At 39.7% G+C, this 12,530-nt stretch overlaps 1 protein-coding gene across 2 annotated transcripts; it reads right to left on the bottom strand.

The window, feature by feature from the left end:
- Nucleotides 1–1,646: 1,646 nt before the first annotated feature.
- On the bottom strand, nt 1,647–12,448 carry LOC119009977 (sodium-dependent neutral amino acid transporter B(0)AT2-like). 2 transcript variants are annotated; one of them, XM_037081754.1, is made up of 12 exons: nt 12,339–12,448; nt 8,783–9,002; nt 7,933–8,090; nt 7,560–7,680; nt 7,278–7,453; nt 5,983–6,093; nt 5,651–5,892; nt 5,343–5,526; nt 5,053–5,254; nt 4,600–4,759; nt 4,281–4,443; nt 1,647–3,931 (listed from the first exon to the last, which is right to left on the bottom strand). In XM_037081754.1, the coding sequence occupies exons 2-12, from the start codon at nt 9,000–9,002 to the stop codon at nt 3,683–3,685; spliced, it is 1,986 nt and encodes a 661-aa protein (XP_036937649.1). In that variant the 5' UTR covers nt 12,339–12,448; the 3' UTR covers nt 1,647–3,682. The 2 variants fall into 2 exon arrangements, with proteins under 2 accessions (XP_036937649.1, XP_036937648.1); XM_037081753.1 differs by lacking the exon at nt 12,339–12,448 and adding an exon at nt 10,226–10,682.
- Between the last annotated feature and the right edge of the window lie 82 nt (nt 12,449–12,530).

Raw genomic sequence — 12,530 nt, 5'->3', positions numbered from 1 at the left:
AAACCCCCCGACCCCATGGAAAGGGATACGGACAATGACATGACATGACATAAAAGTGGGGATTCAAGAAATAAAGTTTTGGTTAAGCTTTGCCAATAGTTCAGTTTCTTCCAGTGTGGTAGCTTCCCCAACAGTATTAAGCAACAGTACATTTTTCTCTGTTGCATACACACAAAAACTGGAACTATGCAAACGAGTTTGTGTATCAAAACCAAAAGTCCAAACTGCCAAACTCCTTGCACAATTACAGATTTTACTCAAATATAATTATTAAATCACAAATACAAATCTAATGTGTTCACCTCAAGGAAAAAAACTGTAACGCCTTTGTTATTAATTAGTTCACTTACTTCTCACCTTCTCAAACTCAATTGCCAAAACACTTCCATCACCTTTCAGAGCATAAAAGTTGTGTTCTAAATTTAAGACATAATTATATGAACCGAAACTGAACTGGGGAGGCCTCTTTGATGAGAGGTGAAATGTCGCAAAGAAACTGAAACAAGTCTAGTTGCCTACAATATCGCACCTGGATGACTGAGAACCTGAATCATTTTTTAGTTCTGTGTTTAGTTTTGAAAAAAACTGAGCTGGAGATTCAGGAAACAAGTTTAAACAACAGGGAAAAACTGTCAAATTATCAATTCACTCTTCTACAAGTTTTCATAAAACTGCAGAATTATCATGTGGTGTTTTCTTTTAGATGCATACAAAATTCATTATATTTTACTTTATTCTTCAGGTTAATAAATATACAGGATATCTACTCGGTATACAGTACAGTTACTCACCCTATCAGTCTCAGGGTTTGCGGCTTTGAAACACTCCTCAGTGAGGGCAGTGTGTTCTCCTGGCAAGGACACTGAAGCTGCTGAAAGACTGATTGATAAGAAAGAAAAACAAAGAAATGTGACTGACTGTTAACTGTGTCCAGGCAGTGTTTTGAAAGCTACACACATCTTGTTTTAGGCCACCTGCATCTTTTCTACAAATACAAACTGACATCTACCTAAAGTCAGTTAAATCAGTGAAGACCTCAAAACATTTCCCAATCAGGCAGATTCAGTTTCACCACAGGTGCCCAATCACAGGTCAGAATGAAAAGCATATCTTGATGTTGTCTTTACATAAAGCTGTTCAGATGTTTACACTGGCAGGAGTCTCAATATGCTTCAACTTTTCCCAGGAAGATAAAGTGCAGATGGGCACCAGCACACAGCAAGCCTGTTTAGGTAGAGAACATGAGAAGTACTCCTCACTCTGTAGAAAACTGAAAGTCTGCAGGCTTTCATGTCATTTATTCAAAAAACACCAGATGCTTCAGTGGAGACACCCTGCAGGAAATACTAGAAAACTGTATTGTGTTTTCCAAGGTTGATTATAAAAAGAAAACATCACTATCTGAGGGAGCAGCTGTATGACATTCAATCAGTGTGCCACTGAGCAACTGCTGTGTCTCGACAGGAATACTTTATTGCTAAATACACATAAACTTTCATGCTCTCAAAACACTGAACTCGAACTATAAGCAACAGCCAGCTTTGTACATACCGTAAAATGTTAACATAATGCATGACAGGACACAATAAAACACATTATATTTAACAAATTCATACCAAAAGGTAGGATGAAGGAAAGTGAGTCAATTGAGTTCATCAGCACTGAGTTTTAATCAAGTATTTCCTTTGTACAACTAAATCATGTTTTCAAAATAACATTTTGAAGTCAGAGTTAGAGCCCTTTTTGAAAAACAGACAAACGTCCTCAAAATCACTCTTGAAAACGTGTAAATATAGAAAAGGGAATAACGACGAAAAAAAGTTTAGCCTGCAGGCTTAAGATGCATTTTAAATGGGTTGTTGAACTGCAAAAATATATTACATTGTGATGACATTATATTACATTTTCTTAAAAAAAAATTATATACATAGAGACTACATACACTATTAAAAAAAGTGAATCTGCCCAAAGAAAAAAGTCTTTAAAACAATACATAGTATGCTGAAATGCTTTTAACATTTTGTTCAGTCAGCCTCTTTACATCTGAAGGCACTTAGTTTTGGTAAATACATTTAACAGCTTTTGAGGCTGATTCATTCGTGACAGTAACCCACTGAAAATGTAAAAAACTACATTCTTAATTTCAGAGAAAAAGGCTACGACAAGAGACAATAGTGAAAAAGCAATTAAGTCTTAAAAAGAATTTACAAAATAATTTACATCCACATAAAATCTCAAGTGAAAAAGTACTTTGCGTGTACATTGGCTGTTAAAACAAACATTCTGCCAATCTCCTCTTAAACCAAAGCTTATTAAAAAAAAAACCGTCATGCAAATTTTCAATTACATGTGTTTGAGCTTTTCTTTTCGTTTTTGCTTGTGCTATATACATATTTACATTAAAATAGGACTGAACCTTAATATTTGTACCATGTTGTCACTTTATAAACCAGCTCAGTGAAATCAGACAGCAGGCTGTCAACAGTCCATGTGCCTGTGAGCTCCACAATACTGGAGGAAGGAGGAAGGAGGAAGAAAGGAAGGAGGAAGGAGGAAGGAGGAAGGAGGGAGGATCTTCCCTCCCCCCACCTTTTGTAGCTAATGTCCGACATCACTGAAATCAACATGGTTGATGGAACTTGATATCTTTTGACATAAAAAGAACAGCGAAGTGAAAATCACCTCAAGACAAAACCAAAAGCTGTATTCTCAATTACAGCTGTTGTATCAGCTGTTGGGTTTCAGGTTGGTTTGCACAGAAAAGGTAACTTACCTATAAAATAAATTGTGTAGCTACACAATACACCTGCAAACATACAGTGTAATATCAAACTGAAGAACCACAGAGACTCAGGTGTTTGTTGAACTGTAAACATGGATGGCTTCTGTGTAGGGTTTGCATTAACACTGTACACAATAGTTGTACCTAGTTTAAGGATAGCTGGTGTAACAGTCTCACACCGACATTCTGGTTTCAGGCTTAGCCTATTGTTGTAAATCAACTCATGAAGAGAAAATAATTGTTATAACAACCGTCCCATTTACTGTGCTGTAAAAAAAACAAGAGTTGAAAAAGAGCTTTAAATTCATGCATGAGAGACTTAAAACAGTGATGAGCTGTTCAGTCCTCAAGAAAACAAGGAGTCAAAGGTTGCTAGTTTAGTAAAACTGACCATTTTTGCAACATTCATTGTCAAAATGGCATGTTTGGATTAAGGACATGATGAGATGCATCTCACATCAGAGTGCTTTTCTTAACGTGTGATATAAACATTTCACCAAAAAATGGACAGGTGACTTTTTCAGACAAAACAAAAACAAAATGTAGGAATAATATATGTGATGGCTTATATCAAAAACTGTGAAATATTGTTTATATTCACTTGGAAAACGACTAACAATCACCAGTGGTTGAAAAGTCTACCTAGTAGTTACCATACAGAAATAAGTTATTTGTTACATATCTTCACTTATTCCTTATCACAATAAAAAGGACTATCCCATGGATATGTTTGGACTTAATTTATGTTAAAATAAAAAAGTGGGAAAGTTTTTAAATATTAAAATAAGGTATCTTTTATCACATATTTTGCTCTCTGTGCCACAGCTACACATAATGAATTGAGCTGGAAATTTGACTGCTTACTGCCAGTCATTCCTGACTGTGTAACGTGTCCCATGTTTAGGAATTGGAAGCAGCAGTTCCGCTCATTTGGTCCAGTTCTGACATGTCTGTCATAGGAGTTTCACACTTGTCCTCGGTGTTAACAATGCTGTACTGACCAATCTCTGTGTCTCTGGAGGTTTGCCTCGTTCTGTCCCGCAGAACAGCGTGGATCAGAGCTACAGGGACGGGCATCATGGCAAATATGATCAGCAGGGACAAAACAGCCAGAGCCCAGCCAGGGTACTCCAGGTACTCCTCAGAAGCCTGAAAAAACAAAGAAGAGGATCATTCAAGATCTTAAACAGCCAGAACGCATGACTGTTCAGCAGTACGTATTCAGTGTGAACTGAGAGATATTCCTCAGCAGGGGAGTAGGTGTTGTGGTAGATTTTTTAAATGGTGCAGAGCAAACAAAAGCTGTCTGCCTTACTCTGTCATGCAACATGTCTTTGGCTGCTCTTATGGTTTAAACAGTTGCTTTCAGACTCTACTATACTTCACAAAACCCACAGACAAAAAAACACATCCATGTCCAAAGCCATCTTAAAGAGATCCCTAATCCCTAAAACATGTTAAAAAGCATATTAATTCTGTTTAATATTGTTCTACATACCGTCTCATGGTTCCATGCCATGTATGTTGGGTATTTGATGAACATGCGGATGACAGTTGCTCCCAGCAGCCCCAGCATAGCAAGCAGACAGATGTATTTCCACAGGTACTTGTAAATCACACTGGGACGCCAGCCCAGCATTTCCTCAATGTCATCGAGGAATCTTCAGAAACAAGGAGTGGTCAATTATCAGGAGTGATATATATTTGTGACAAACACTGGTAAGACAGAGCTAAACTGATTTGTTGACATTTGCATTGGATTTAACATTTTAATGTTTCCAGTTGAAAATATGGAAGAAGAAAAAAAAAGACCACACCTGTCGGCTCCATATAGCCAAGACACACTAAAGGTCTCAAACACCACCACAATGATGAGCGGCAGTGTGGCAGAGTAATCATCGAACATCATCACAAAGTAGTTCCCACAGCGCTGGGTGAAGAGCAGACCAAGTAGAAAGCCAATGATGCAGCTGAAAACTGAAAGAAAATTGAATAAACAAGTTAAAACACAACTTATAGAGAGCAGATACAACCAAGCACTGAGGGGTGAAAAAACATTTGTGGTTTATCTGGAATAACAGCAGCAGGTAAATTCACTAGTTTAGAACCAGGGTAGTGAAGTAAGATTTGTGTAATGAATTAATTGCAGAATCAAAATGTGATTGCATTGGCACACATACCATCTTGTCACAAACCTAACTAGCAAACTATCTTGGGTCATGTCAGTAATGAGACTATGAGGCTTGCACAGAGGCGAAACAGGTGTTTACTTGTGAGTTTGGTCTTGTTGTTGGCCAGAGATTTGAAGCGGTCCGTGAGCGGAGCGAGGATGCCCTCCATGGTGCCAAACATGGTGCTGAGTCCCAAGTTGAGCAGCATGAGAAAGAAGAGCGCTGACCAGAAGGGGCTGCCGGGCAGGAGTGACATGGCCTCTGTGAAGGCAATAAAAGCTAGACCTGTGCCTTCCACACCCTGAACACAAACAGGAGTGCCAGCTTTAGTTTTTATGTACAGCACATCAAATAAAACATTTCCATTTAAGCAAATTAACAGTCTTTACCGTCTGCATCTCCTTTTCCAGGTCACACTCTGTTAAATTCCCAGGAACCATATTTCCGTACTGTTTAAACCAGGCAGTGTAGTCCTTTGCTTCCACAGCACTGGGATTAGAATAGTCGAAGCTGGGGATCACGTTCGTGTCCAGATTTCCACCTCGAAGTTGGTCTGATAATGTCTTCAAATTACTAAGAAAAGAAAAAAAAGACAACAGAATGTCTTCAAATTACTCAGAAAAAGAAAAAAGACAACAAAAAATGTAAGTGAAAACAAACAGTTAATGCAACAAGTTACCCTCCATTTAAAACATACCTGACAACACAGTCTGTGACCTTTTGTTTGGCCCGGAAGCCAAGCACAGCAAACACCACAAGAGTAGCCAGCACAGATGTGAGGAAGTTTATGGAAGACACAGTGAAGGCATCACGGTGGCAGTTGTTGTTCTTGGGGTTGTAGGAGGAGTAGGCAATAATGGACCCAAAGCCAAGGCCTAAGGCAAAGAAGACCTGTGTTGCTGCCTGCCGCCACACCTGCACGTCTGCCCAGATTTCCAGCTATAAATGTGGAGGGGGAACAACAAGGGTGTCAGAGAAATAATATCTGCAACCTCTCTCTACACTGCACGACATATTAAATGCGGATACCTTGGGGTAGAACATGTAGCCGATTCCTTCCAAGGCTCCGTCCAGCATAAGTCCTCGGACAAGGAAGCAGAACAGCACCACATAGGGGAAGATGGAGGAGAAGTACATCACCTACGAAATGAGAAAGAAATTGTAATTAACAAGCTAGCCATGAAAGCCAGTTATTAGTTTCTATCTGTATGCACAGGTATGTTGGGAGAACCCCTCAAGCATGCGCCCCCTCTTTTTTGCCAAATATTTACAGGAATAAATGCACTACAAATTTCCACTTTTCTTGTTAGTAAGCTGCATCCCCCACAGACTCTCTTCCTTTAATTGCTTGGCGACATTCTTTATGCTTAAGTAAACTGTACTTTAGTTTGTTCCCTTCTGAATCCTACTCATTTTGTAGCTATAACAACCAATTTTCCCCACAGAGATAATAACTGATGTCTCATCTAATCTGCTGCTTCTTAAATACTGAACATATGGCCCCTGTAATTGAGATGCCAAGTGCTTAAGGCACTAATTGCAGGAAACACCTGATGTCAGCCTTAGTGGGATAAAACTTCAACTAAGATATTAGCTTGAACATAAAACACAGAAAATAATATTTTCCACATGTATGTATAACCTATGCTCTATGTACCATGAAAAAACAAAAACACACCGTAGTTTGAAAAGGAAAGTATATTTACTTTATTTCTTAAAGTACTGGGGGAGTTGTGTAATGTGGATTGTGTCATCTGAGTTGGGTGAACACCTAAGCCAGACATTCCAGAAACTCCACATGCCCAGCAAACGCTGAACTCTAAGCCCAACACATGACTGGGATTTGGACTGAGAACTGAGGACCCAGAATGTCCAAACAATGAAGCATGCAATGCTTTTTTGTGATTACAATTTTCATTATAACAGGGCTTCCTTTCACATTTTTTCATTTAATGCTCTGGTTTCTGCTCAGCTGGTCCAAAAGTAAACACTGTAATGTGATGAAATGAACTTGATGCAACGGAACATACTTTTTTTTTCATATCAAACCAACCTCCCCCTTTAAAAATGCATGTATGAGCTGCCTTACAGGAATATCATACTTCATAATGTATATAACATATTTATGCCATTAATTTAAAATCAATGTTTGAAGAAATAACGCATCTATTAAAAATCTATTTAAAAATGCTTTAGACCAGTGATTGCAGTTTATAGCTCCTGATTATCTGACAATTGCCAAAATAAGCAAAAAAATAATAAATTCTTTTAAAACCACAGCTTTAGTAAAATCAACATTGAAAGCCACAACAGATCTGTGTTACCTTGACAGAGGTCTTGATACCCTTGAACATTCCCAGGCATACAATGGTCCAGGCTGCCAGCAGACAGCAGACGATGTAAGGGTTGAAAGAGCCTGTCTCATCAATTGAGTCTGTGATATCCAAAGCTTTGCGGTACCAGAAATATGATGTGGCGGAGCTCTCCTCACATTCTTTTACTGTTGTAAAGAGAAAAAAAAATGATGATTAACTACAACTCATACATTACCAATTAAATAATCATGCACGTCTTGTCAGTTTTGAACCTTAATGCTGTGTCTTTACCTGTTATGTTCCCCTCTTTAGGACAATTCTGCCAAGGTAAAGGATGCTGGAATGAGTTCCCAAGATAGAAAAGACTCCATGCAAGGATCACATTGTAGTACAAAGCCACAAAGAAGCACACCTGAGGACAATTGGGAACAGGATTATCAGGTTTGTAAGAAAATTGTGAGAAAACATTAAAAGGATAGATTAAATCTGATAACACACATACAGCACTAGAAATTCTGTGTTTTTCTAGATGGGCAAATGGAAAACAGAAAAATTACTGATTGAAGCAGAATTATAATGACACCTGAGAGGCACCAAACATCATACACTGAACAGTCTAATACTATTAGACGGTGGGTCAATCATTTAACAATCCGTTTCTTACCACACAGCTGGAGTAGCCAATCCCTGCAAGCCTGGGGGAGATGTACTTCCACACTCCGATGCTGCCCTGTCTGATGGCCTGACCGGCTGCAAGCTCAAGGAAGAACAAAGGAATGCCCACAACCAGCATGAGCAGCACGTACAGGAAGAGAAAAGCTCCTGAGGATAAAAGATGACCAGCATTCAGTTAGTAAATGAGCACGAAAGTTTGATACTCTGAGGGATGAGAACCGTACTGATTCCTACAGCCAGCAACACAGTGTTCTTTTGAAAATACATCATGTCCATCCTTCAGGGTAACAAGCATACATAAAGCTTTCAGATTTGATTTCTATCAAAAGAACAATTGCAAACACAGCACCTCACTGTTTCAAAAACTGACAACAAGCATTATTACAAGTTAAAACACCTTCAACTTGTGCCAGAGTTTAAATCGTTATGGATTACGTCTGTATTTTCCTTAGAGTTAGATGTTTCCCCTGGCAACAGACAAACACCAGATGTGGGAACTTCAGCACAGCAGCGTTCAGTTTAGTTTGTTTACAGGCAGTTTATACATCTATAAACGTTATGTTTACATGTTACATAGTGTGCAGCTCAGATTCAGAGGCACTCATTTGACAGTTAATGCATTTGTAAGCATAGTTAAGTTCAATATTAATGTGGTCTCTTTGTCACCACATGCACGTTGTGTGAGGATGACACTGACTACCCACCCTCATGAGTCAATACTGTCTATCCTGCCACACAACATCTGTGTTTGGTCCCATGGGACCCACAGGACCCAAACTGGTAGCAGCCATCTGACATGGATGATAATAACAATAAGAAAATTCATCATCGATACTCACCTCCTCCGTTTTGATGGCACAAATACGGAAATCGCCAGACATTGCCAAGCCCGACGCTGAATCCCACCTGAGCCAAAAAATACTCTATTTTGCTGTTCCATCCTGCTCGAGCGGTGGGCTCAGACAAGCCCTGCTGGTTCTCTTCACCAGCATAACTGTCAATCCTCGACTCTGTGGTTCCTGTCGTGTCATCATCGGTTGGCAAAGGCTGCTTCTCCATCTAAGACAGTAAGGGAAAAAAGAAAGACACTGATCAAAATGTTACACAGTACTTAATCACTGAAGTCAGATTAAAGACTGTGGCTGATTATCCACGATGGCCAACCCAGCTATTATGTTTGTACAGATTTATGAGGACATATCTGCTGCTAAACAGCTGTTCTCAGGAAGCGTCATAGTCATTTGTGGCCTTTATGTGTGGTGTACCACAAATAGACTTCCTGCTCTAACTCCAGCCAGAAATTATATATTGTAATCACTTTGGTGGTCTGCATATTACTAACCCTCACCATTTATCTGTGAGACTCCCCTGTTTAATTGCCCTCTCCTGGATTCCTTCCGACGTAACAGTTCTCCTGTATTTCTCCCAATTCTTGACAAATTCTTGCACGTTTCCCCCCATTTTAGTTATCAAAACCCGTCTCTGACGCTGCACAGCATGTAGACTCAGTGTTCTGTTGCGCCTTGTCCAGCTCAGCGACTGAGAAACTTCGCGATTCTAGGTTTTTAAGGAAAGGGACATGGATCTAGTAAAATCTTCCACATAATTTTTTTCCTGTTGATCACTGGGGTTGCACTTACATCAAGTCATTATCAAGAGATTGATGAACACAGACAGTGGCAGGGTCAATAGTATAAAATGAATGAATGGGTGAATGAAAACCGATGAATATCTGATTACCCCAGATTCAAGCAAGTTCAGGCCAGATGGGGTTTTTTTAAAAATAAATATAATGTAGAATTAAAAGTAAAAATATTCAATTTAGAAACGCTGTTGCAGGTGGCCTTTTGTTGGTAATTCTTTAGAAATCCCCAGAGAACAGGAAACAAACTACAGACTTCGAGTTCCATGTTGAAGTAGGACTTGTTGCAGGATAGCTTTCCCTGGGCAGATGGACGATGGAGCATCTGACAGTAAGCCGCCCAGGTATCACACCAGGTGGTTAATCATCACACTAATGATATTCCCCTTATAGTCCAGTTGTAAATAATCCCTACTGAGACTAAATGGGTCCAGTAAACATATCTTTGCACATTACTTACAGCACTTGGAGCCTACATATTGTTTTACATCGTCGTTTGAGTGATAAAGTCTTCTGCACTCCTACTGAGCAAGGCAGTGAGCTCCAGCATGGCCATGTCTGTCTCACCGGATTAACCCCGGCCAACTGTCTTTGTCTGGACTGTAAACAAAGACATGTCCGATACAGACGCCAAACTGACCTGTTCACCTGCCAGTGTCGTCAGCGTAGAGGTAGAAGAGGCGCCGAGGACGGCAGAAAATGAGGAATTTGAAGCGAATATTTTTACTCTTCGGTCCGCTCAGGGGAAACGAGCACGTGCAGCTGCGGTTGTTGGGACTCCTCCGTGATATCAGGCAGCGCGAGCTAACTTATTGTCCTGTTCCTACTTCTCAAATGACATCACACACACGAGACACTCCGACGGGGATATTTAACGCTACAGACATGTAATATAAAACAGATGCAGGCGATCGGCGTGGCAGTTCTGCCTAAGACCGCGCTTTCTCCTGGTTGGCGAATCTGCGGGGGCTTGTTTCTTCCGCGTAGGAGGACACAATGAGCCCCACCCCGCAAACTACACAATGGTGACTTCAGGGACTGTAAGAAATCTGGGCACCCTGTTAGGGACAAAAATACAGGTCAACCTGTGGCGGCTAATGGTTATTTTTATAAATGTGTTGAGGTTTGTTTGTTTTTTTTCCCCCTGATAAATTTGCTACAAAATTACAAAAATTATTGATTTGTTTTAGTGATGTTTCCAACTGCTTGTTTTGTTGTACTAGCAATGCAAAACTTAAAGTTATAATACATTTACACGTATATAAGCATAGAGAACCGGCAAACCATCATATGATCATCACATCATATTCAAATTACCGACCTTTGAAAATAACCAATGATCAAAATTGTTGATTTTTGTTGTTGGTTTTTTTGTGTTTTGTTTTTTGCACATGCAGCCAAAATTTGAAGTTACAATTGATTTTATTTTGAAACTCGGCAGTGAACCTAATGGCTCATTGTAATATTGTGGTGGAAGAGGTCTAAGGTCATTTCTGTATAACTAAAAAGTAAAGTAGTGATACCCCACAGTGTAAACAAGACTCAATCCTGCAAGTATGATCAGCAAAATATACTTGCAGTAACCTATTATCAGGGAGGATTCATTACTTATTTTTTAACCCGAACTGTATTTATTTATTTATTTTATGATGCATTACCTATAATATTACAACTGGTTACTAATTAACTAATTACTATATTTGACAATTAAGAACTGGTAGCCTGATTATAGCTCTCAAATAAATATGGTGCAGTTAAAAATAAAATATCTATCTCTAAAATATACCTCAAAATACTTAAGTACAGTACTCAGATACATTTATTTGGTTGTTTTTAACCACTACTATATTTCATTTTACTGTTTTAATGAAAGGGTTGCCGGGGAGCTTGACATTTTGCGGTCAAACTCGACATTTGCAGCTTTTGGCTCAATTTAAATCGTCTGCATGACTGAGTCCCAATGGCTCTCATACAAACACACACCAGGGGCCTTGAACGCCGCATAAACCTGAACGCGGATCCTCTTAGGATTTTATTTTCCACCACGTGCGACATGCCAGGTTAAACACGCAGTTCTAAAGCGGAGGCAATGACCGCACGAGCCTATAATTAGGCCTGGTCATGTCACAACAGGAGCTGTCAAAATCAAAAAGTTCAAAGAGTTATCACCAAAAGAAAAAAAATCAAAAAGTTATACAAAGTTCAAGGAATGAAGTTGAAATCCTTTAATCTCCTTCGAATCCACGTTTCCTATAGTGTCAAACATAAACACGTGGCATGTGTGCACCCTCTCCACCTCACCTGGGACAGAAACAAGTATGTTTTAGATTAGGTTCAAAACACTCACTCACACACACACACACACACCATAAAAATCATCGGCTGATGCAATAGTCTCCTCCTGTCATCACCGTCTTCTGGTAGACTAGAACAATTAAGTGTCGTGTGCCGGCTACAGCAGTATTAATGTTCAGATTCTGCAAAGACATCATTTTTTTGTTGTTCAGCAGGATTCACTGCCCTTATGTCCAGTCGTACTGACCTGGCACACTGACACTTCTCTAGACCTCACCGCACGCACACACACACACACGCACGCACGCAAACACACACACATTGACACACGCTGTGTGCCACGTATACTTGCATTGGAGTCAAAGCACGCAAGTCTCCCAGTCACGACTTCCTCAAACGCAATGTACAATCTACGCGCTTGGCAATAATGCCACGCATCTGTAATAACTTATAAATACCTTTGTGGTACAAAAAGCAGAGATCCTTGGAAAATGAACCCAAACGTCCTCAATCTCAAAGTCAAGTGAGAAATACAGACCTCTGCTTATCCAGCTTCACCTGACTCCGCCTATCTCCTCTATTGGAGGATAACATGGGGCCTTGTCTACCTCCTGTTTGGGACTGTTGTGAAATGTGACACCCCACATTCC

Source organism: Acanthopagrus latus, chromosome 20, assembly GCF_904848185.1.
Source record: "Acanthopagrus latus isolate v.2019 chromosome 20, fAcaLat1.1, whole genome shotgun sequence".
NCBI lineage: Eukaryota > Metazoa > Chordata > Actinopteri > Spariformes > Sparidae > Acanthopagrus > Acanthopagrus latus.
Note: the sequence above shows the minus strand (reverse complement) of the source record. Positions and strands in the feature narration are given on the sequence as shown.

What these genes read in the sequence shown, in the direction of transcription:
- LOC119009977 (XM_037081754.1), bottom strand. Translation starts at nt 9,002, where the DNA reads ATGGAGAAGCAGCCTTTGCCAACCGATGATGACACGACAGGAACCACA. An exon ending in GTCACAGACTGTGTTGTCAG is followed by an intron (nt 5,527 to 5,650) that starts GTATGTTTTAAA and finishes TTCTTTTCTTAG; the next exon opens with TAATTTGAAGACATTATCAG. An exon ending in TGGCATGGAACCATGAGACG is followed by an intron (nt 3,932 to 4,280) that starts GTATGTAGAACA and finishes TTGTTTTTTCAG; the next exon opens with GCTTCTGAGGAGTACCTGGA.